The 24237-nt window shown below is 43.5% G+C and overlaps 1 protein-coding gene across 3 annotated transcripts; it reads left to right on the top strand.

Annotated features, from left to right (window-relative positions):
• Positions 1-128: 128 nt before the first annotated feature.
• Positions 129-22624, top strand: ZNF410 (zinc finger protein 410). 3 transcript variants are annotated; one of them, XM_063332149.1, is made up of 11 exons: positions 129-536; positions 1164-1305; positions 4774-4970; positions 14178-14313; positions 14603-14836; positions 15135-15326; positions 16212-16371; positions 17197-17378; positions 20110-20199; positions 21272-21397; positions 21968-22624. In XM_063332149.1, exons 3-11 carry the CDS (start codon positions 4938-4940, stop codon positions 22150-22152), a joined length of 1338 nt encoding a protein of 445 aa, XP_063188219.1. In that variant the 5' UTR covers positions 129-536; positions 1164-1305; positions 4774-4937; the 3' UTR covers positions 22153-22624. The 3 variants fall into 3 exon arrangements, with proteins under 3 accessions (XP_063188219.1, XP_063188220.1, XP_063188221.1); XM_063332150.1 differs by lacking the exons at positions 129-536; positions 1164-1305 and adding an exon at positions 3455-3506; XM_063332151.1 differs by lacking the exons at positions 129-536; positions 1164-1305 and adding an exon at positions 3514-4564.
• The last annotated feature ends 1613 nt before the right edge of the window (positions 22625-24237 follow it).

The raw sequence follows: 24237 nt of genomic DNA, 5'->3' as shown, positions 1-24237 counted from the left end.
GAGAGTGGCTGAACACTCTCTTCCTGCCGCGGCGGAGGCAGGAGGAATTACCCCGCCGGGGGGGAGAATGGAACGTGCTACCGGTCGAATGGGAGGCGGGGCCAGCCCAACCGCCCCTGCCGGGGCAGGGTGGCCGTTAACCCTTCCCTGCCGGCACACGGGGGCCGCCGCCGCCGCCACCCTGTCCCCCGGCGGCGGGGGCAGCGTGCGGAGCCGTCCCAGCCCCGCTGCCGAGCTGGGGGCGGGAGCGTCCGGGTGCCCTGAGGCCTTCCTCCCCCTCAAACGGCTCCTACGCCCCTCACGCAGTGCGGCGGGAGGCCCGCGGCCGGTGTCTGTGGGAGCGCTGGGCCTCGTGTTGAGGGAACCGTGTAAAGGGTGCCGGGCGGCGGCGGCGGCGTGGAGGCCTGTGTCTGCCCACCCGCCTTCCAGCCGGCGGAATTACCTCAGCAGCATTCCAGCTGCCGCGGCGGGAAAGGCGCTGAGTAGGCAGGACGGGCGAAGCGCGACGGAGGGTCCGGCATGTGACAGGACTGGATGTGAGCCCGGGGGGGATGCATGAGAAACGGCTCCAAATCTTGGTCCTTTCAGTCTCTTTTAAAAATTCATCCGCTTTGTAGTACCCGCGCCAACATCAGCTGTAGGTGTGGGAAGTTGGAACTAGATGATCTTTAAGGTGCCTTCCAACCCGACCCATTCTATGATCCTATGAAGGTACCTTCTCGGGTGTGCACGGGCTTTTGAGAGAATTTAAAAATCTGTTACGTACTGATGCTGCAAAGGTTGAATGTCAAAGCGAAGTTAACTGCAATTTTACATGTAAGTTTTACACTTTTAAAAACCTTGTTGAAATAAAATTGAGTACTGCCGGTATCTCAGAATAACGCACATGAGTTTATGTAACAATGTTATATTTGGGCGTACAGAAACGTACACATGAAGGAACAAAAGACGTGCTAAGAGAAATAAAGTGTAGGCTCCTCTCTGCATTCAGAATAGAGTCCCATTATAAACAGATTTATCAATAACCAAATCTAAACCACCACTCTCCCTTTACTCCATGACTAGCCATTTTCTCTCTGGGGTGAAAAACCAGTATCGTTTCTCTTTGCTTGAGTCTGGTCATGGGGGAAACGTGACTGAGTCTTCGATTTCTCCTTGATTAGAGAGAAGGATCCTGGAGGGACAGATGTTATTGAGAAAGTGAGACTGCAGGAAATTCCCAGACGGATAATTCTTCTTCCCATCGGGGACCAGTGCTGCTTCACACACCTGCGCCAGTGATTTGGACCTGCATAAACAACTCAGGTAAGCGCTGAGCTACTCCCACGGCAGATTCCCCTATCAGATTAGACCAAAATTCCCCAGGCAGTCAAGATGCAAGCTCTGAAGCAGCCAAACTCATCTGGTCTAGAAGGATGCAAATGAAAGGAACTTGTGCACCTACACGTCGCCATATTTTAATACCTACTCAACAATTCCACGTTGTTGGGCTGATGATGAGTCAAAGGACTTCCAAGATTACTAAATATTTTAATGCAACTGAATCAAGCTTTACGATTCAGTGCCCTGGGATTACCAAAGTGGCCTCAAGAAAAAATGGTTTATGAAGTTAGTAGTTCTGCATTTCCTGTTGCCTTTGTTGGGTTGTATTGGAACAGCAAATGTGGCATGCTGGGATTGTCCCTGTGATAATAAACACTTTTACTGTGACCATTGCATGGTCACTTACTCAGCTCCAGCTTATTGGGGTCGTGTTAAAAAACTCAGTCTTGGGAGCTCTTACCTTCAGTTTTGTAGGCTTGAGTGAGTAACTGTGTCTGTCTAAAGCTTCAGGTTGTCACAGCCATGGCCAAGTCCAACATGATAAATGCCAGACTTGGTGCAGTTCCCCAATTCAATCTATCTGCATGGCCAGTGCGGCACTGGGGCAAACAAATCTCTGGGGCTGACGATTCTGGGCATTGAATCACAGTTTGCCCTGCCTTGGACATCAGAAATGTGCTTCAGCTTGACTGAGAGCTGATTTCACGGTGCAATCTTTTGTTAGTGCTAATGCAGTGACTGCAAGTTGATGGGATAATACCTCGGAAAAAGACACGCATTTAACTTGCTTGCAGACTTCAGGGAGTTACTGGGTGGCTCCAGGAAGCAGCTGGTCAACCATCTTTTTGCTGAAGCACTAGGCTGTCAGTACAACTCCAGTGCAGAGCCCTCCATGAAGCCACTCGCTAAACATTTAAAGTCGAGGGTGGTAACCGTGAATCTTTAAGCTGCAAATCAAATATTTCAAATGGCTGAAAGGCAGAGGAGCCATACCGCACATCTTAGAGGGGCTGAAGAGAGGAAACCATTCCAAAGCAGCTCACAGGCAGATAACAACAGTCATTTCCTGGGAAGCAACCACAGGTTCTTGCAGTCCGCCATGGATCAGAAGGGGCTGTGTGCCCAGGCAGCCCCAGGGAACCTGGTTTTGCCAGCCCTGACAGCTCCGGTTGGGTTACTCCCATATCACTGGGCTTCTCATTGCTCAGCAACACCAACCCCAGCACAGTCCTTTTCTGGCATGGGAGTCGGGAATCACACGTGGATCCAAAGCTACAAAGGACTAGTTAAAGTTCACTGGACCTAAAGGTCATCAGTTCAGCAGCTGATGTCAAGACCAGAGGCTGCCAATCCCCCGCTGCTTCAGGACGTCCGTCCTGCTGACCGGCAGATACGAGATAAGGCTAATGAGCAAAAACCAAAGTACAAGCTTTCTCAATTACTCAGTCCCTTCTTGATTTTTAGGTACATTGATAAGACACACATGTTTCTGGAATTACTAACTTGGTGTGTGTCATTAATGAGCTGCTGTGAACGCGGGAGTTCTCCATCACCAGCTGCTAGAACAGACACCCCAAGTCAGAGCAAAGCAGAAACAGGAACCGAGCACTAGTGGGAAACCGGTGTTTCCACATGTGCTGTAACAAACTGAAGTAACGTGTCTTCTGCGCTAATTTATGATGAAGAAAAGAGTTCAGCAGTTAAACGCAGAACTTGACAGTAAGCTTCCTGCATAATCTTCGCCTGTAAAACATTGTCTGAACCACAAGGTTATTTTAAGCGGAATCGGGCTGCAGCTGAGCACTGCAGCCCCAGTAACGATCCCGATGGAGCCGGGGAAACACCGCAGCACCAAGCTGTCACCGCTCCGGCTTTCGGGGCTGAGGGAGGCGCCAGAACCCCGCTCCCGGGACCGGCGGGAGGTTCCCCGCGGAGGATCCTCGGGGCGGCACCGGCGCTGCCCCGTCCGGGCCGCGGGGGGAGCGCTAGGAGGCCTTGGAGGGGCGGCGCTGCCGGGCACCTGCACCCGGTAAGGCCGGAGGGGGGAGGGCGGAAGCGGCCGGCGGAAGCGGCGCTCCTCACAGCGCTCACCATAGAGCTGGAGGAGCGGTACTGCCCCCCCACCCCGTGCCTCTGGAATTTCCGGTCGGGTGCTTCGTCACATCCGGGCGGCGGAGATGCCGGTAAGGCGGGCGGGGGGAGGAGGGGACCGGGGTGCTCCTGCAGGACTCTCCGCCCTCTGCGGGGCACGGGAGCCGAGCAGCCCGGGGAGCGGCTGGCGAGCGGCCCGTCCCCTCATCGCCGCCGGGGGTCGCCCCTCGCAGCGAGGGACTGGCCCCCGCCGTAGGGGAGGGGTGGCGCACCTGTCCGGCGTGGGGGAGGGGCGCGGGCCCCGCCGGACCTCGGCCCTCCGCTCGCCCCCGTGGCGACAGGGCCTCCCTCTCTCCCCCCCCACCCCGTTCCGCGATCCGGCCGGGGTCCAGCGGGTGCCCCCCGCGGGCAGCCGGGCCTGGCAGCTCTGGTCTTCGTCCCCGTGGGTCGCTCGGGGCCCGCCCCCCCCGGCTGCGGGACGAAAGGGGACAGTGGGGGAACGGGCCGGGATGTTCCCCAGCTATTCCGGTGCTTGTGTGCCTTGGTCCGAGCTACTCTGCTTTCACTGTGCTTGTCTTGTTCCTTCACGGCAGAAGATGAGGCTCCTGTACGGAGCGCCTTCTGCCACGCTGCTTGCTGCCAGGAGTACTAGAGGACAGCTTTTAAGTTCTCTTTTTAGCCAATCCAGTATCCTCATTATTTTTTAATATATTCAATAGATTTGTAATTATGATGGGGGGGGAGAACTGTACATAGTTTAGTTTCTTCTCCCATCATTAGTGTCTGAGTGCTTTCCCAGTAGGCAAAAATAGATAGAAACCTGTACTCATTTGCCCTTGTAGCCCAAAGAAGAAACATCACTTGGGTATTCCTGAAATAATTTCTAACCTACCTGTGTTCATCAAGATATTTCTCATAATCAGAAATGTAACATCTTGACAGACAGGAAAAGCAGGGGTTTCTTGGTGACAGGTTGTTTGTATATGGTTGCTTTTCATCAACAGTTTGGATAATTCCACTGTCTTGCAGGCTGGGAATTCAGCTTCCTTGTCTCCTGCATGCTCCATGTGATTTTTCAGTTGAACCCATAAGTTTCCAGGACAAACAATTCAATTTTACATTGAAAAGGAGCTGTTGCAAAGAAAATGTGGTAAATAGCCTCTGAAAATTAATTTTGCCATGTTAGGATGTTATTTTGCTGACTCAAAGACAACAGAAATGCAGGAACCTGGGTAAATGACTTTTCCCAGTACTTAAAAGTATATTTTACAGTTACATGCAACATCTGCTCACTTCTTTTTCACTTTGCTCTTGTTTTTTAGTTCCTATCTCTTTATATTTTCTTTTTTATTGTTTCAGGTTAAATTGAATACTTGCATAACACAGCTTCTTGCAGAAGGACCACCACACTGTTTAACACTTAGGAAAATATGAGAATAAGCAGGGAGCGCCCTTCTCTTTGAACTAAAAAAAAAAATCTGTGCCTTGCTGAGGACAGCGACAGGAATCGGACACTTGAATCAATGTTATCGGATGAGTTAGAATCCAAACCTGAGGTGAGCAATTATGAATTGGGTTTGGTTTCCAGGAGCGCTTATGGGCAACACTTAGAAAAAGAGTTTGCTGCTTACATATTAATTCTCAAAATATTTACGGTGGCATCTTCTAATGCTTCCATGTTTTAATTTGAATGGTAAAAGATTAAAGAATATTGCAGGATTTTTACCCTCCTTTGAAGTGTCAGCCAATAATCTTGCCTGTTCTCAGGTTACATTATTTTTTTCACTATTATAATGTTCTTTCTGTTACAAGAATAAAATAAATTACTGTACTGACTACTTATTTCCCTCAAACCAAATTGACTTTACTTGGTTTTGGGGAGTCTGGATTATTCTACTAGCATCAGCCAGTTCTGTTTTTTAAAGTGCTCATGTTTCCATTAAGCAGTTGGCAGACGTGGTAGGCAGCAGCACCTAGGGGATCCCGGTTGCTCGGTGGGAGGCTGCTGGCCCGTTCCCAGCTTCCGCCTGTAGCATGGCTGAGTGTGAATTGCAGTGATGTGTGTGTGTATGCACACAGTGCACATACAGCTGGCCGCAAACAGATTAACGCATACACAGGTAAAAGACCTTTAAGAGGTAAACACAAACAGCACGAACAACACGAAAGTTTGTTAGTGGAATGTATCTATACCTTCATCACTCAACTCGTATGTATTCACATTCACAGATGTCTCTGGTCTCTGCCAGGCCTAAAGTCTTTCTGGTATCCGTGCCCAGACACAGAGGTTTTTAGCCAGTTTCTGGCTGGAATCTTGGGTTTTTCCAGACTGTTTGCCTCCTACTCATGCATTAGTCAACTAGAAGTTCCCTAGAAGTGCACACATTTGCAGGGAGAATATTTAGGAATATTTTAGTAAGTAGATAGAAGGCACTGCAGTGATCAGACACAGCAGTATATTGATCAGCAGCCAGCTAACATGTCATTAGAGTCTTCTCTCCCCTCTACCCATGGTTCTTTCTCCACTTACCCACAACAATTCCTCCTTTGATCCTCTCCCTAAACATTGCATCATAAGTTTTACACATCCTGCAGTCCCTGTTGCATCCAATAATAAGTTTGGTCTTTCCTATAACCCAATTTTGTTTCCTTACCAGGTACAGAAGTTCTGGTTGAACCTTCTCAAGATTTCACTTCAGTGGTGGCTTATTGATAGTGTCTGAGGAGTTCTGGTCTTTGTTACTCTAACCTGTAGTTTGCTAGATATAACTGTCTGCAGTTTGTTACATTCAACACAATTGTATCAGTGTGTTCCATTTATTACATCTTCTGTTTCTTAACTTTGTCTTAGGCTGAATAGCCGTTAGGCAGCTATCTGTACATTCCTCCACGTAAAAGTGCAGAGGACTATATTGCCTTGTGTCCTTGCTTTTTTGATTCTCAGCTTTACCTCTTCAGAACGCGAAGGTCCTAGAGCAGAAGACTTAGTACTGCTGTGAGGTACCTTTTGGGGAAGTTCACAAGTGTAAATAGAATGGCTTTTATTGAGTCTTCTCTTTCTATCCCTTTTCAGTCCATATGCAATACAGCAGGTATCTTAAACTGATACTCTAAAGAGAATGATGATTACATGCTGGTAATTCGTCACAGCCCAGGTGATGCGGTAAGGTATTTGTGTCTTAACAGGGCAGCTGAAGTCCAATCACACTATGCAGGAAAAGTAGCTGCAAATTAATAGTAGCCCTGAGTAATCTCAGTGTGGGCTGCAAAAGGAGTTCCTTTTTCTTGCTTTATGGATTATATCTCATAACTTCTATCAAATATTCTCCCAGCTCTGAACAATAAGGTGGTGGACTTTGTAACTTCAGTCTGTGAGTGGGTCGATTCCCATAGATTATTTCTGACAGCCAGGGACCAGGATAGTTGGAATTCTTGTTTGCTTATTTCTCAAATAGGAGCTGTAAGTGGGCCTGTATTTTCTTGACTTCAGCAAGGTATTTGTTAATTAGGCATGTTTACATAACAGTCCTATTTCCCCCTAGCAGAGTTGCATTTCCTTCCCAGCAAGCCCAGAACAGAGTAGGCTGTTCTCAGTAGGAACAGGCCTGAAGCGTGAAAGCTAGTATGATTACAGAGGGCATCCTTTCCATAGATGTTGCCTTCTAAATCATGTTCTTCAATCTTGATCAAGGCTGTTTTATACTACAAATTGGGGATAATTTGCATTGTGAATTACCAAATCTATACACACCCTCTTTCTGGTTCTGATTGTGAAAGCTGAGTGTTAATTAGTACTATTTTCTACTCCTTTAATGTGAAACTTTTTACACCTTTCTCAAAGAGCAGTTCAAGTATCTCTGAAAGTCAGTTGTAATTTTTATGTCCTCTGGTGAGCCACGGCACCATAATTCTTATAGCCACTGATGGTCTTTCATATCCCCTACCATGGGAGAAAGGTATTAATTAAGAGCTAACTGTATTTGTGTGACATCTAGATAATATTAATCAAAGCACTATGGATGGATTGCATGAACTTCTTTGCTACTGCTTTTATCCCTAAAGAAGCCACCAATGTGCCAGTAAACGTTTAATACTTGAGGTGAACCCTCCTTTTGTAGGAAGGTACAAAGCTGGTTTGGAGACAGTTTGTACGGGCAGATGGATCTGCTTTTTTTTTTTTTTTTTTTCGACTCCCTGCCCTCAAAGCTGTATTACCAGCATTCCTCAGGGAACTGATAAGATCTGCATTTTGCATGCTTTAAGCCTTAAGGGTGATTCGTTAAAATTGCAAATGTTTCCAGCCACCTCCACCACACAGGTGCACTGCAGGGTGCTTTCTGCTGTCGGGGGAGCTCCAGCACAATCAAGTGAACTACAGCTTTGGTCTATAAATTGAATTGAAAGGCTATTGAAAAGGAGGGGGAGGGAAGTATTTTAGCTTCTCTTTCCTCATTAGCACCTCTCAAGGAAGGGCTCTTGGGAATGAATTAATTCCCCACAGATTGTATGCGGGGAGGAGGGCATCCTAGTTTCCAGCTAATGAGCCTTTTGCCCTCCGCGCCCTTCAGCTCCAGCCCCTCCTTTCCCCTCCCCCTCTGCTAAATGTTGTTTTGACCTCTTCACTTTGTAGTGGTTCATTGGCTAAATTTAGAACCGAAACAGTATCGATTAAAAACGTGGTCCCTGCTGCTCTGCGAGTCTAGTCCAGCTGTCTGGTGGTAGGATAGATCTGAAAGTTAGTAGCTGGGCTGGGACCCCTGTCCCTCCCAGCCACCCCCACTTCAAAGCAAGCAGCTGCCTGACACTTCTTGGCTTTTGAATCATCTGATCAAGAGGTTCTGTTATGGGACACAAACTTCAACCCAGTCCATCCCAGATGGACGTATTTTCTTTTATTTCTGTAGTGTTCTGTGTTATTTTTAGGATCTCTAGGATGGAGTCCCAGTTCGTTAAACAGATTTTTCAATGCTTGGTTTTTTTTGGTTAGTTTCCCCCCTTGGGTCAAGAGCATTATATAAGCTTCTTGGTAGCACAAGCATTCTGCACTGCTTGTGGTGATAAACCCTGAAATCATCCTGTCCAACCATCTCTTCTTGGCCGTCAGGGATGACAATTATTTGTTTAGTGACAAGAGCCAAGAAATATTTTACATTTTTAGTACATACACAGTCTACATTACTTACAGGATTTTCAGAGTTATGTGGTGTTTCAGCAGAAGAGTAAAAGGAGGGTATATTCAAGAAGGTGGTATGGCAGAGTCAAAAATAAAATTCTTCATAGCAAGGTGCATCTGAACTTTGCACATTTTGTCCCTCCAAGTCTTATAGGTTCTCTCTTTACATCTAGCTCATAAAGTTTGAATCTCTCAGTTGAGGATGTCATCCATTGCAATTAATTAATATTAAAATTTGTTTCAAATTCCAAGGCATATCTTAGCTATAAAGCCACTTTACACCTCTTATCATTCCTTCTGTGTTCTGTTAATATTCTGTACATTCAGTTTCCCTAACTATTCATATTCAGGTGCCCCAAGATGTCCTGTCTGCTTGGTTACAAATTCTAGCATTTTGGCCATATTTGCGAAGGATCAGTCCCCTTCTTGCGTAGGGGTTCTATAGACACCATCTCGGGAATACTTACAGCCCATCTGGATCCTGTTTGTCATGCCAGATATTATGTGGTTACGAGATCTGACAATCTGTAGCTTCTGAGAGATTTCCTCCGCTCCTGGTCCTTCAGACAAGAGACCACTGGACGGTTCCCAGCTGCAGGCAAAAGGCTGAGACTGAGCCTGAACTGCAAACATGCGCCCACGCACACATAGACAGTACAGGCACGTATGGCTGTAAACACTAACATATGGCAGGACAGTACCTTTACAGGCACCCACAAACAAAAATGGCATTCACATGGAACAAGGAAGGCCACAAATGGCCTAATTCTGTTCCTACTCATCAGGTAATCAGGCTTGAAATTTGCTAGCATATCACACATGTGCCCTCTCTCAGCTGATGGACATACTCACCGTCACAGTTATGTCCAGTCACTGCCAGACCTTGAGTCCTTCCAGTATCCATCTCCAGGCCCTGGGCCCTTTAATCCAGCCTCTGGCCAAGATCTTGGGTTTCCAGACTGTGGTTTTGTCCTGTTCACAAGCTAGTCCAACTTGAACTGAGCTACATGAACATACTCAGAAACTATTTAGGAGCAAACAGCATTTGAGAAGATGGGATAGACTACAGTGACAAGGCAGAGCAGCATACTGATCTGCAGCCTGCTAGCATGTGGTCAACCCATATTAACCCCCACCCCTTTCCTGTTCCTTAGGGTTGTTCCTCTCCTATCCACCTTGATCCCTCCCTTTCCCCGCCTTTGATCCTTCCCCTAAACATCCATAAGTTTTTCATGTTCCCACAGCCTCCTCTTAAGACACCTTAATAATAAGTTTTACCTGGTCCCAGAATTCCCCCCCGTATCCCATAAGAAGTTTGCTCTTGCCCACAAGATGTGTTGTCGTAACCCATGCTAATATTCTTCCTATCTTTTGCAAAGTTTCTGGTCGAATTTCTTCAAGGTTACATTCAAGTCGTTCCCGTAATTGCCCATCCATCAGTGTTCCAGGAGTTCTGGTCTTTGTTACTCTCTCTTATCTGCAGTTTGTTAAGAGTTTGTGTATCTGCACGTTTAATTTATCACTTCTTCTCTTCCTAGTCTGTCTTTTATGCTGAATAGCCAATTACCAGATATCCCTACAATTTCCAATTTGCTTTCAGCTGAAAAAACAAATTGAAAGAAACTTAAGAAAGCAGCACACAGTGCTTGTAATTAGTTGTTGGGTTTTTTTTTCACATATTCCAGTTGCTTTAGTTGTCACAAAGGTATTCAATGATTTTGAACAGGAAGGAAGGTTTCTGAAGGTATGTGGCTGCCAAGATACAACTTGGGAGGAATATATTTGGTGATTGGTTTGCTTTAGTTTATTGGAAGCATTGGGGTTTTTTATTCCACATTTTAACAATGAACATGATTCATGTCCTTTTGTTTACTTCTGCTTCTTTTGCCCCCCTTTTAATTCTCTGTACTAGCCTGTTACTACTTTACAAAGAAAATGAAAAGGATCTATTTTCTTTTGAACATCTGTTTGTGGCTGCTGCATTTTGCTTTTCCCTGGTGGCTTAATGTTGCTGTGTGGAAGCGGAGAGTTTAAAGCAAAGCTTTCCTATTGCAGGGGCAAAGTTTTATCTAAGACTTTCTGTCTAAAAATAGAAGTGTCCGTAAAACAAGCGTTTTGTGGTGGAGTAGGCAGCAGTAGGGATCATGAACAGCTTTTAAGTGAAAGGCAATCCAGTAATTTAGAATCATCTTGCTGCTCGCATTTTTTAGTCCAACTTGTTTCTTCTGCTTGCCTTGCTCTGTTATTCCTAACTCCCTTCTCTTTTTACCCTTCTTTCTCCTATTTTTTTAATCTTAAATTAGAATGCATTGCCTTGGGGGAGGGACTGTCTCCTGTTGCCTATGTATTTTTTTGACAACATAAAAATAGTTCCCTCTTCTGACTGGGGCCTCTGGGTAATCTTACAATATACCTAAGGGGAAAAAATGCTAATCTGTCAAACTGCAGTCTGGCTTGTGGCCTAGTTCAAGTGGCATGTTGCCATCCGAATGACTTTGAGACTTAATTTTTACCTTCACAATTGTCAGTGACGACAGGCTGCTCCTAAGCGAGGGTGAGCTGGGAGCCATCAGTGTCCTTACTGACCAAGACATGGTCCTGCAGCACCTGAGCATGGCAGGCAGGGACAGGTGCTGGAAACAGGGTCCGTCCACAGCCCCTGGACAAGACAAAGCGATGAACCAGGTCCAGGATCTATCCAGAGAGTCCAGTCAGGAGTAGCTGGAGACACTGATGCAGTACAAGTCTGAGGTTCAACCAGAAGACAGGGTTTGAGACAGGTAAACCTACAACATGGCTCAGAAAGGGACTTAAGGAGCACAGGCCGAGCTTAAATGGAGCCCCTGTGTTTAAATGGAGACCCTGGGCAGAGGGTGTGGGTGAGAGCCCCAGGTGAGACCTACTCAGGGCAACTGAGGCTTCAGGGTTGTGACAGCAGTAACTCTTCGAGGTAAAACTGTTGGAAGAAGCATCAGTTTTTCCAGTGTTTTCATGAGAGGAAATAAGCATAGAGAAATGAGAGCCCAAACTATTAAGTTTTCTTTGCAGTTTCTTTGATTTAATGAACTTAGTCCTGGTGTAGGAGGGGCTCAAAAGGCCGGTATCTGCTATAGAAACGATTTGGAATTGTGTGCCAGTAGTTCTGAAAATTAAATACTAAGACAATCACAACATACAAAATAAGAATCAAATTATTGGTGACTGTTGGGTTTTAATCGCAAACGTACCATGGGCGTACAGTTTGCTTTTTTACTCTGTTTCTTTTGACACTGATGAACCATCTCACTGCACAGACAATTCCATCTGGACTCTGTGTAAATGCATGCTAAAATGTGTCACAATGGGGGTAGTAGCTTTTCAATAACTGTCTTGTACAGCTTCCTTCTAAATGCCAAAAATAAAGGAAGTCTGTTGCATACAGTTTGCTAGACAGCAGCAGAATGCAGGATCTTTATGTCAAGGAGTTTCCTAGAGATAAGGAATAGTGATTTGAGAGTTAAGTTTTTGGTATATTATTATTTTCCGTATTTCTTTCATCTGTGTTTTTCAAAATGTTTTGAGAATATGGATATAGGAGTAAGTCTGTTTGACAGAACTTACAGCCAAATAAGTAGATCTTATATATGGTTTTGAGGGGCATTTTCTCTGGACTGTGGAGTATGTGTCTGAGTCTGTTACAACTGACCCCTTTCAGTCTTTCTGGTCTCCGGAAGTTTAAGTCCATACAGGGCAGGGATTTGAGACTGTATTTGTTAAAAAAGCTTGTGGAGTTCACAGAAGACTTAGTTCAGTACATTGCAAAAGTTAGGCTGTTATCTTTTAACTCCCAGCAGCACTTCCTTTGTTAAATCAGAATATTTTAGTATGGGCTGCTGTGGCGCTGGTAATGGAAAAAAGAGAGTCTCATTTCTGTGTCTGTGCCTTGGAGGTAAAAAGGAGTCCAGCGTTATCTCCAATAGTCTGACAAAAGCTTGAGATGTTGTCAAGGGGACAGAATGAGTAAACAAGGTGCATGCTTTGCTGCTCTGAACTTGGTTAAATATGGGAAGACTTTCAGGGGTGAGGAAAGGCATTTCGCTGACTTCCAGTTCCTTTTCAAGTGTCAGGTTCCTTTTTTATAACTCAAGATTTTTAGGAGTTAGCCAGAAGTAATTTTTGCATGGCCAGAGCTGACTGATGTTAAGGATACCTGAATCTGCTGGACCGAGTCACCTGGACATCTCTCACCCTCTGGGCCCATCAAGATGAAGGCTGCTCTCTATTTCTGATCTTGATCCAGACACTAGTGGGGTTTAGTACAATTTTCAAACAGGTGTGCACACACACACACAGACAGATGTGACTGGTACCAAACAGATTAACGCAGGTAGGAGGACGCTTGTAGCTTTACCCACATAAACACAGGCAGCACAAAGTGCCTGATTCTGTTTCCAAGGGCTGCTGCCTAGAGAAAACCTTCATGGGTTTCTCCAGGGTACGTCCCCACACCTCTCATTCTGCTTGCCAACTAGTCTGGCTTGGAGTTCACTAGAATATGACACACACACACTCTAGAGAGCGGCATCACACAGGAAATGGTTAGGAATGGAGTTTAATAAGAAGACAGGACAGACTGCAACGGTTATGTTGTGCCAGACAACAGAATTGACCAACTTCCTGCTTATATGTAATGGGCCTCTTTTATTTTCCTCCCTCCATTTTCCCTTGTTTGTTCTGCCCTTGATTCCACCTTGATTCCTTCCTTTTCCTGCCTTTGGCCTTTCCCTTAAAAAATGCGTAATAAATCCCCCAAATCTCTTATTCAATCCCAAAGTCCTCCCCAGGGAATGCATCCCAGTATAAGTCTTATACCTCTTTATGCAATAGTCACCCTTATTTTGCATAGTATTCTGGAGAGAGTTTCTTCTGTTGAATCCCCTTAGTGGGTGGGTTTCACAGGAAGGCCAATGGCTTTAGTTGTCCATCTTTGATGGGTTTAGGAGTAGCTGATTTGGATGGATAAGGCTGTCTCTGTTCTCCCCCTTGTCATCCCAGCATTGTTCCTCTGATCATTATCTGCCTATTTTGAATAGCCATTAGCTAGGCATCTTTGCAACTAGTTTTTTGCTTGCTTTTTTTTATTTAAAAAAGGCCAACTTTCTTTCAGTTAAGTATTTAAAGACGAACATTTAAAAAAATTCCTGTACTAAAAGCTGACCGTAGAAAACATTTACTTGTAAAGTTAGAGTATAGTAAAGTATCAAGTGGTGAAAGATTAATTAAAAAGGAATATATGCCTTAAAACACAGCATATATTGGTAAAATTTATCTTGGTAAAAGATTAATTAAAAAGAAGTATAGCCTAAGTAGCCTTCTGAGTAGTCTGCAATGATCCAGAGCTGTTTCTTGTATGTTAAAGAAGTGATGACAAATATAAACAACTCCTTCTTTGTGATTAATGTAAATTGAAAAGCTTCCATTTACTTTGATGTGTGTTCATGGGATTATATTAATTGTCTCCTACAAGACAGTAGGGGGTAATGGACTGGGTTTAGTACCTTTTTAAATGATTGGTGCTGCTCTTGACCTAATCTGCAGTATCTTTTTTCAGCTGCTGGTTCAATTTGTCCAGAATACTTCTATTCCACTGGGGCAAGGGCTGGTGGAGTCAGAACCAAAAGACATCACCTGTCTTTCTCTCCTTCCTGTTACTGAGACCTCAGAATGCAACAGACTCATGTTGCCAGGTAAAATCTATGCAGCAGATCTTTGCGAGCGTGCCCTTCATACAGCTGTCTTACCGTGCCACTGTGGCGCACTGCCTCCTGCTGATAAGGCATTCCAGGGATGGGGGAACAAATTTGGAAGGGTGACTGAAACTTTTCTCATTTAAAGTGCAGTCTGACTAGTTAGAAAATTCCTTCCTCCAGTCTCTCTCAAGTTCTACTTTTTTTTCTAGAAAAATAACTTCACAGGTATCTTTTATTCATAGTGTATTTATATTTTGGTTTACTCTTGTTTCACTTTCTTCACTAGATGATGAAAGAGATCTCACTTCTCCAAGTCACACTAATTCTTCCAAAGATGTTTCTTCATCTGCTGTCTTGAGAAGTCTACAGGTAAATGTGGGCCCTGATGGAGAGGAAACAAGGGCACAGAATGTACAGAAACCATCTGAACTTCTGTCAACACCAGAGACTTCCAGTTTATTGCAAGACCTCCAGCCCAGTGATAGCACTTCATTTATTCTCCTCAACCTAACAAGAGCAGGTAATTCTCCTTCTGTTTGTCATCTGGCTGGATATGTCTTGGACAACAGAATGCAGGAGGTACAAGTACAACTCTGTCCCTGCTACTTATGAAGGGGAAAGATCATGAAATTTGCTGGGCATTATTGGGTATTTCAGGAGCATTTAATCACCATCAGCTTCCTCCAATGTAGAGGTCAGTGATGACTTTTTCAGTGGAGCTATTGGCTCTATGCCATGAACACTAGCCTCTGGGAAGCAAAAGAAATTTCCCTCGCTTACATCATCCTTCTGTTTCATTAAGTTTTCTTCTTTTCTAGGGCTGGGGTCTCCAGCAGAGCACTTGGTCTTTGTTCAAGATGAAGCAGAAGATTCTGGGAATGACTTTCTCTCTCATGATAGCACAGACAGCAGTACCCCATGGTTCCTACGAGTCCAAGAATTGGCCCATGACAGTTTAATTGCTGCCACTCGTGCACAGCTCGCTAAGAATGCCAAAGCAAGCAATAATGGTAGGAAATCCCCTGCTTCTGTCTCAAAAGTTGAATGTTCCATACAGGGCCCCTAGTTTCGGCTCGTTTCTTTCTCTCTCTTTCACTCTCTCTTGCTTTTAATCTATTCTGATGTGTCTTCACATTATCAGTGACAGAATTATACAGAACAATCGTGTAATTTTTCTGCAATATAAATAGGCTCCTCAGTTTTTCTCAGGGAATGAACTTCAGTGGAGCCAGCAGTTCCACTGTAGTCCGCCTGTTCTCTGGTACATGTAAAGAGTATCTTCTTTCTGACTGCAGCTGCTTGTATTTCAACTTTCATTTTCACTTTCAGATATCTATTTTTAATGCATACTGTAATTCATGCGTTCTTCTTAGCTCTGCTGGGTTTGGAGATCAGCTTTCTGGAGAATTTGATTTAGTGACATGCTTTGTGAGCTAATTATTTTAATAAATAGTTGCAAACAAATGCAATATCTCTTTTTTTAGCTAAGGCATTTTTAAAAATAGTTACCCTATTTAGAATTAGTTGGTTGATGTTGATATAGAAACAATTTTTACAATTTTTGATGCATTGGCTTTCTATCCTTCTTGTGATAAGCCTCATCTGGTAGCAGCTGATCTGTCTGTCCTTCTTGTGATAAGCCTCATCTGGTAGCAGCTGATCTGATGCAGATAGCTTGTTGGGAATAGTTTATGGGCCTTCTAAGGTTTGCAAATCTGTGTCTGATCCCTCTTATGGGCTAGGCAGCAGCATGTAGCACATGGTAAACAATTAGTAGCCAAGCATATACTTGCTTTACCATCCTGTGTCATATATGATGCTGGTTTTATGTATTAAATTTGACACATTATAGTAATCTGTATCTTTTTTAGATATTTCTGGGTTTTTTCTTACAGGTGAAAATGTTCATCTTTGCTCAGGAGATGGGCAGCCGAAAGACTCTAGCCCCATTCCTCATTTATCTCGTGTGGAAAGGAAGCTGAAGTGCACAGTTGAGGGCTGCGATCGGACATTTGTGTGGCCAGCTCACTTCAAGTATCATCTGAAAACACACCGGTGAGCGGAATAAAGCTCTATGTTGTCATGACTTTGAAAAACTGTGCTCTGTATCTCGGATAGCATTAGTTTTTCATGTCAACAAGCTGTGAAAACCTGGTATTACTCTTAGAAATACTAGGCCTGTTGCTTGCTTTAAGTCATTTATGTTGAAACACTTTGACTAGCTTTAGATTATTTTTGCAAGTCCTTGTTAGTGTTTGGTTTAGAATATTTGTATTTTAACAGGTGCGCAATAAAGAGCTTCGGTATCACTTCTGTGGTATAGTGAACGTTTGAACTTACAGGATGCTATCATATTTTTATAAATCCTTGAACAAAGTTGCTTGCTCTAACAAATAACCCTAATCTTTTTTAGGTAAGAAATGGTCAGTCTCTAAGGTAAATTGTAGGTGAGAAGCTTAAAAACCGGGAAGGACTCCAGTAGACATGAGCCCATCATTTTGCCCTGAGACAGGGCCAGCAGTAATTGCATATGTTATATGTACACATACAGTCATTTTTGATCCTCCAGTGACTGAAATTCCACAACTTTTCTATATAATCCATTGCACTGCTTTACTAAATCATTCTGGGTTGGGAATATGCAAGGTAATATGATGAAAAGATATTACCTGAACAAATTCTTCCCAGTGGACCACCCAGACTCTAGCTCCTTAGGACTTAGGTCACTTACTTTGGTCGAGTATCTCCATTTTCTGATATAATTCATTTTGATTTAAATATTTCTGCTTTTTGTTTAATGAAAAAAAAAAAGTAGTTGAGTGTTCATGAAAAATGCATTGCAGTAGCTGGTAACGAAACAGCTATTTTGGTGATTTCCAGGAACGACCGCTCCTTCACCTGCCCAGCAGAAGGCTGTGGAAAAAGTTTCTACGTCTTGCAGAGGCTGAAGGTGCACATGAGAACTCACAATGGTGAAAAACCCTTTGTGTGCACGGAGCTGGGCTGTGGGAAGCAGTTCACAACAGCTGGAAATCTGAAGAACCATCTACGAATTCACACTGGTGTGTTTTAGACCTCACCTATTTGTGGTCTGCAGGGGTGGGGTCTTTACTGAGGAATAAACCACTTCCTCCTCTGTCCGTAAACTTTTGAGGATATTATGTTGTTCATCTCTGCCCTTCATTAACGTCGCTTTTCTATCAATTCACATTGATCTATAGGTCAAATTAATTAACTGCTTACCCTCTTTACTACCCTATATAATTTCACACAGGTTTCACCCTTCCAGTACTACATGATGATGCTGTACTCTGCTCAGACCCATGCTCTGAAGATTCCCTTCCCCCCTCAAGTTGTTTGATGGAGGGAGGGGTGTGTGTTGTTTTGGGGAGAAACTAGACTGTTCCCAAGGGAATAGTTAGGGAACACAACTGCTGTAATTGGTTTTTATAAAGAAGCTATTTTAAATTCCTGAAAGGCACAATAGCTTAAATACTTCTCCAGTGTGGAGTGCTGGTGGACTCAATCATAGCTGTACTGACATCTGGCTGAATCTGACTAGTGTATGTTACCTCTGCTGCTTGTAGAGTGACTACATTTGAGAGATACAGGAAAGTGAGGAATACAGTGCAATGAATAGCAAAAATATAGTAGCAAAGTCTAGTGAAAAAGGCAATAATTAGAAGGCAGCATTTTGGCATGCAAACTGCTCCATTTGTGCTAACGCTAATTCGCGATGTTACCATATGCTGGAGCCTATGTACTCTTAACTCATGCTCAGATTTTTACATTAAATAAAACAAGAACCTTTATTTCATAGTGCTGTATTTTACAGATGGTTTGTTTATGCTGTCTCCTCTGAAGAATTTGATCCTGCCTTGTCAGTATTTTTAGAAATCGGTGTACCAGCCAAAGTCTTGATGACTGCATGAAGTGCTTTAGGTGTTTTTATCCTAGAAAGTTGTTTGAGAGAGGCAGAGGCGCACACAAGTTACTGCTGAAATGATCAGCAATTTAATAGTTAGCAAAATTCATAGTGAATATTCTGGTGGTTTTATTTGGTTGTTTTTTTAAGACTCAGGGTTATCACACCACTTAAACAAATGACACAGTTCAAGCCTCTCGGAATATTGTGAAGAGATTCCCTGATGGCCTAGGAAGGTACCGTTGCATTACATTTGGTTAACGTTTCAAAATAACCTTGACAACTGTGAGAGCACAAGGCCTCTCTAGTAAAACGAAATCGCAGATTATGTGGGCTGCCAGCAGCTGTTTATGCCTTCTGCCTAACACATGGAAAAAGGTTGCTATTTTAAAGAATTTGCAGTCTAGCTAGAACACACGGTTTGGGGGCAGATGTTGGGGTGTAGTTAAAAATTATATATACCAATAATAAAATTTTGAATGTGTAGTAACAGCAGCCATAGATTTTACAGTTTTCTTTTGCACTTAGCGCTCCCAGCCAAGGCACGGATAAAGTTACTAGGCCCAGCTGACATATGCACAATCCACCATGATAGAGTGAGTGTTCTGCAACCAACAGAGTAGTAGCTTCTGGAGAAGTAAATAATAACTTTCTTAACTGCAAGTTGATAATGTGCAGTTAAGAGTTTGATCAGACCAAAACTGCCAGTGTAAATAGATCTAAGGTTTCTTATAGATGGAACTGCGTGCTGTTATTTTTGTCAATGGTAGTTTTTCTTCCTTCTTTCAAAGTTTTAAATATTTATAAGAACCCAGAAGGTACAATCAGTGTTTCAGAATCTGCTACATATTTCAGCTTGTAACACCAATCAGAACATTCTGTGTTGATCCTTTTTGCTCAAATCCGTTGAATACTAGAGCAGCTAGGAAGCTGAGAAATGAACTGTAGGGAGAGGACTTCTGAGGGCAAAATCACAGTAGAAACAACCTTAAAAACTGAAAGTTCACTCTGAAAGAGCTATGTGTATGTTAGACAATAAAATAGGTAAAATAGTTTGCTTAACTCCCGTGGACTTGCTGTTACTCTGATACAGTAGTCCCGTCAAAGACTTGAAATCATAGTGTTAAACATGGTGTATCGGGTTCTTTAGTGGGATATTGCAGGCAAAAGTTACCTCTAGTTTAATGTAAGGCTTTCTTAAGAGGGTGTTTAGAACAGATTAATTATATTGCATCACATTAGCGTAGTCATCTCCCAATTTATCATCATTTAGACAAATACAAAAATAGCTGTGGCGATATATAAAAATAACAAAATTCAGCCTATGAGAACAAATTGTGCCTTGAGTTACTGTTCCTACACACATTAATATAAATGACTGACACATCTCTCATGGGATTTTGCTGATTTCAGCCTGATCTGAAATAAAGTATAGAATCTGATATGAAGGGAAATACAGTTAATGGGATTTTTGGCACTGAGAGGCAGAAAGGGAACAGGATTCTGGGAGCGTGTGAAGCAGAGAGCTGGTTGTTAAGACCTGCATATAGAGATATGTCATAGTCTAGGCACCTTCATATTACTCTTTTGGTATTTATATACTTGTAAGATCAATTTAGAAACAGTGGACCTTTGCTTCACTTTCAGCAAGTGATGATCTAAGAATATTTCAGAAAGAATGGCAGCGTTTCCTCTTGAAAGCGATGAAGAGAATGCTTTAAAAGCCTTAGGAGGCTAATGTGTAATTTCCATTGAACTTTGTTCTGTATAAGGCCAAAAGGGAGAATGGGGTAGAGATCTGCAGGCTGTTCTCAGGGACTTGGACAATCAGTGATCCCAAAATGTAAGAACTTACTTTTCCCTTGTAGGGGAAAAACCCTTTCTGTGTGAGGCACAGGGATGTGGTCGCTCCTTTGCCGAATACTCCAGCCTTCGGAAACATTTGGTTGTCCACTCAGGTAAGAGTCTTCATTTGACATTCTGTGACCTATCTAAGCAAAGATCTTTATTGTAGGACTTCAATTTGATTTCCTAAAGAAAAATCCCCTGGTTTCTACAGGACTTCTGGTCGTAGTGTTTCATGACTTCCTTTGTGGCGCCTGTAGCCTGTATACTTTAATCCTTTCTCTTGGTTCTGTTTCTAAATTTTATGTTTCTAAATTCAAATTACATTTTTAAAATTTATTTTTTAAATTGATTCTAAAATGTCATGAAGGTGAATATCTGTTTTATAGCTACCATTTTCTTATTTAAAAGAGAGAATCTAGCACCTCTATCTATTGATCAAAGCCATTCAAATCTGAAATCTCTCATGAGTGGGTTTCTGCCATAGGTAGGGTTTTCCTTTATTTTTTAATGCTACATACTTGTAATTGGACAAAACATTAGATGGAAATGTATTTCACAAGTGTTTCAAAGCTTCCGCCTTCTGTTTTGATCGATCTATCTTAAATATCATTAGCACACTATGAATATGGCTTGTTTGGGAAAAAGGAGATTTTATTGGGGTAGTAACTTTTGGGACTGCCCTAGTTCTCCACGCTTTTTCTTTCCTGTCTCCTTTGCTTCCGTGCTATTGAGCTCACACCTATGGACGTCATACATGTTGTATTGTGAAAATGATGGACTGCTCGGTAAAATGGGAATCCTTTCACAGTGACAAGTCACCATCCGGTCTCTACTCAGTAATGTAAACCAGGTGCTGCAAGTTGTTGACTTTCCATGTCACTGCGTAAGAGATTCCAAATAACTTGTTCCCTCTCATATATCAGCCTTGAAGACTTTATGTTACTCTTCACTCTTGAGACTTCCAACAGCTGGCAATACTGATGCCTAAACCTTTTCTGTTCTGGAAGCTTCTTGTTCTCCAGGAAACAGGAATAATATTTCTCATTTGTATTTTTTCACTGATTATTAGCAACAGTGGTGTCAACAGCCATTTCAAAAGAGTATTATTTGCTTCTGGTTGATGAAGTCTTTATTCCCGATTTGGTAATTCTTGGGATATTTTTTCTCCCCTTCTACTCCAAGGAGTGAAGCCCCATCAGTGCCAAATATGTGGGAAGACATTTTCCCAGAGTGGTAGCAGAAATGTGCATATGAGGAAACACCACTCCCGAATTGGAACATCTGGCAGCAGAGAGCGAGAACAGCCAGGTAAGGAAGGGAGGGCATTCGCTGTGGAGAAGTGCAGGAAGGAATTAGTGGATGGTCGAAGAGAAGGGAAGATGTTTGTCCTGAAAATAGGAGACCACAAGCCAGTAACGAATAAAAGACTCTTCCTCTTGGAGGTGAGGATGGATTGCTCAACCTCCCTTTTTCTAGGATAGAAGAAAAAGGTGTATTTCTGTATTGTGGTCAAGGAGCAGATAGGTTTATTGTTTTCAAAATTAACATGAATCTAGCGTATTGGGTTTTTTTTGCATGGAATTTCTGCCCTTTGGTATGTATTCTTGTTGTAAGCAGCCTGAGTTTTTATGCAATGTGAATTATTTCAGGAGAAAGCAAAGTCTGCATGAGATCCTACCATACTAAGGCTCAAAACCAATAAATATAGGCGTTACCATCCATTGGAGCACCGTATGCCCAAAAAGCAGGAACAGATAAAGTAGGTGTCTAGGGAAAAAGTCCAAGTGACTTAGAGTAGGGCAGGGATTGTATCTTACATTGCAGTATCATTACATCATGAGAATTTTGGTTTACGTTTTTTTTTTTTTTCCACAATAGAGTCACTGATGGGCAGCAGTTTGCTGGAAGAATCTACAGTGCATAGTAAGAATCTCATCTCCATGAACTCTCAGCCCAGCCTTGGCGTTGAGTCTCTGCACCTGCCAGACACTGAGTCTATTATTGGAGTAGAGGAGGGTGAGACCAGCTGCTCTTTTTTCCGCCCTCTTATATGTGGTGACTGAAGTGGGATCGATCATTTCTCCTAGAGGCTCACCATGTTGCAGTGGGATGAGTGAACGTTGCTTTAACTGTGCACAGAGCAGGTGGGTAGATGGAGAATGGGGCCAACTGGAGTTGGAGAAGACCTACTGGACCAAGTTTCTCTCCTGCAGAACTTAAAAGATGAAGTCTGCTGCTTAGGTGTCATTTAGCCCATGTTGTGGAACGCCATTTCAAAACTGTTTATGCAGTCCATTCTCCTAAAGCCTAAAGCGTTTGTTTTGCTGGAGCACCTAGGAGCCCCAGTTAAGGACCATCATTGTGCTAGGCACTGTACAGACATTCAGTATCTTGAGCAACAGGCCTTCCTCCCATCCTTTACCTTCAGAGACTATATTCTAATACATCTCACTGTCAGAAGCTGACTTACTATCTGAAATAAATGTACTACTTGATATCATTTAATTACATTTGACGTGTTCTTTTCCTGTCTTCCCTGGTCACTTTTTCCTCCAAAAGCTTTTTGGTGTATCAAGCTCGTTAAATGAGTCTACCGTGTAGATGTTTTGAATTTTTGTTAACTTAAAAGACTTTGTTCAGAATTAGCATTACTAATAATGCAGAATTTTGCTAAGATACTGTGCACCTATAATGGCTTCTGTGGGAAGAGAATGCTTTGAGCTGAATGTAAAGGTAGTGCTGCTGTTGGTACAGGTATTGTAATTTGGAGGTTCTTGCAGAAGCTTCACAGGTACCTGTGAATCAGGATCTGATGTGAATGATAGAATCATAGAATAGTTTGGGTTGGAAGGGACCTTTAAAGGTCATCTAGTCCAATCCCCTTGCAATGAGCAGAGACATCTTCAACTAGATCAGGTTGCTCAGAGCCCGGTCCAACCTGACCTTGAATGTTTCCAGGGATGGGGCATCTACCACCTCCGGGCAACCTGGGCCAGGGTTTCAACACCCTCATTATAAGGAATTTCTTCCTTACATCTAGTCTAAATCTTCCGTCTTTTAGTTTAAAGCTGTTACCCCTTGTCCTGCTGCAACAGACCCTACTAAGAAGTCTGTCGCTAACTTTCTTATAAGCCCCCGTTAAGTACCAAAAGCCTGCAATAAGGTCTCCCCGCAACCTTCTCTTCTCCAGGCTGAACAACCCCAGCTCTCTCAGTCTGTCCTGATAGGTGTTCCGTCCCTCTGATCATTTTTGTGGCCCTCCTCTCGACCTGCTCCAACAGGTCCATGTCTTTCCTGTTCTGAGGGCTCCAGAGGTTGATGCAGTACTCCAGGTGGGTTCTCATCAGAGTGGAGCAGAGGGGCAGAATCACCTCCCTCAACCGCTGGCCACGCTTCTTTTGATGCAGCGCAGGATACAGTTGGCTTTCTGGGTTGCGAGTGCACATTATTGGCTCATGTCCAGCTTTTCATCCACCAGTACCCCCAAATCCTTCTCAGCAGTGCAGCTCTCAATCCCTTCATCCCCCAGCCTGTATTGATAGTGGGGGTTGCCCCAACCCAGGTGCAAGACCTTGCACTTGGCCTTGTTGAACCTTATGAGGTTCACACAAGCCTGCTTCTTGAGCTTGTCCAGATCCCTCTGGATGGCATCCTGTAAACCGCACCACTCAGCTTGGTTTTGTCTGCAAACTTGCTGAAGGTGCACTTGATCCCGCTGTCTCTGTCATTGATGAAGATATTGATACTGAAGAACAGTACTGGTCCCAATATGGACCCCTGAGGGACACCACTTGTCACCAATCTCCAATGGCTCCATCTGGACGTTGAGCCGTTGACCCCTACCCTCTGGATGCAACCATCCAACCAATTCCTCATCCACTGAACAGTCCACCCATCAAATCTGTATCTCTCCAATTTAGAGCGAAGGATGTTGTGGGGGACTGTGTCAAAGGCCTTACAGAAGTCCAGACAGACAACACTCATAGCTCTTCCCTTGCCCACTTGATGTAGTCAGTGATGATACTGAGGTAGTCACTCCATCATAGAAGGCCACTAGGTTGTGGTTTGGCTACCATCTTATCAGTTGATGGGAGATGCTCTCGTGAGATGTCTTCTTTAGTATTTTTATAGGCTAGATGAACAGGATG

Source organism: Chroicocephalus ridibundus, chromosome 4 (assembly GCF_963924245.1).
Source record: "Chroicocephalus ridibundus chromosome 4, bChrRid1.1, whole genome shotgun sequence".
NCBI classification, from domain to species: Eukaryota; Metazoa; Chordata; class Aves; order Charadriiformes; family Laridae; genus Chroicocephalus; species Chroicocephalus ridibundus.
The sequence above is the reverse complement of the archived record's forward strand: the minus strand, read 5'-3'. Positions and strand labels throughout refer to the sequence as shown.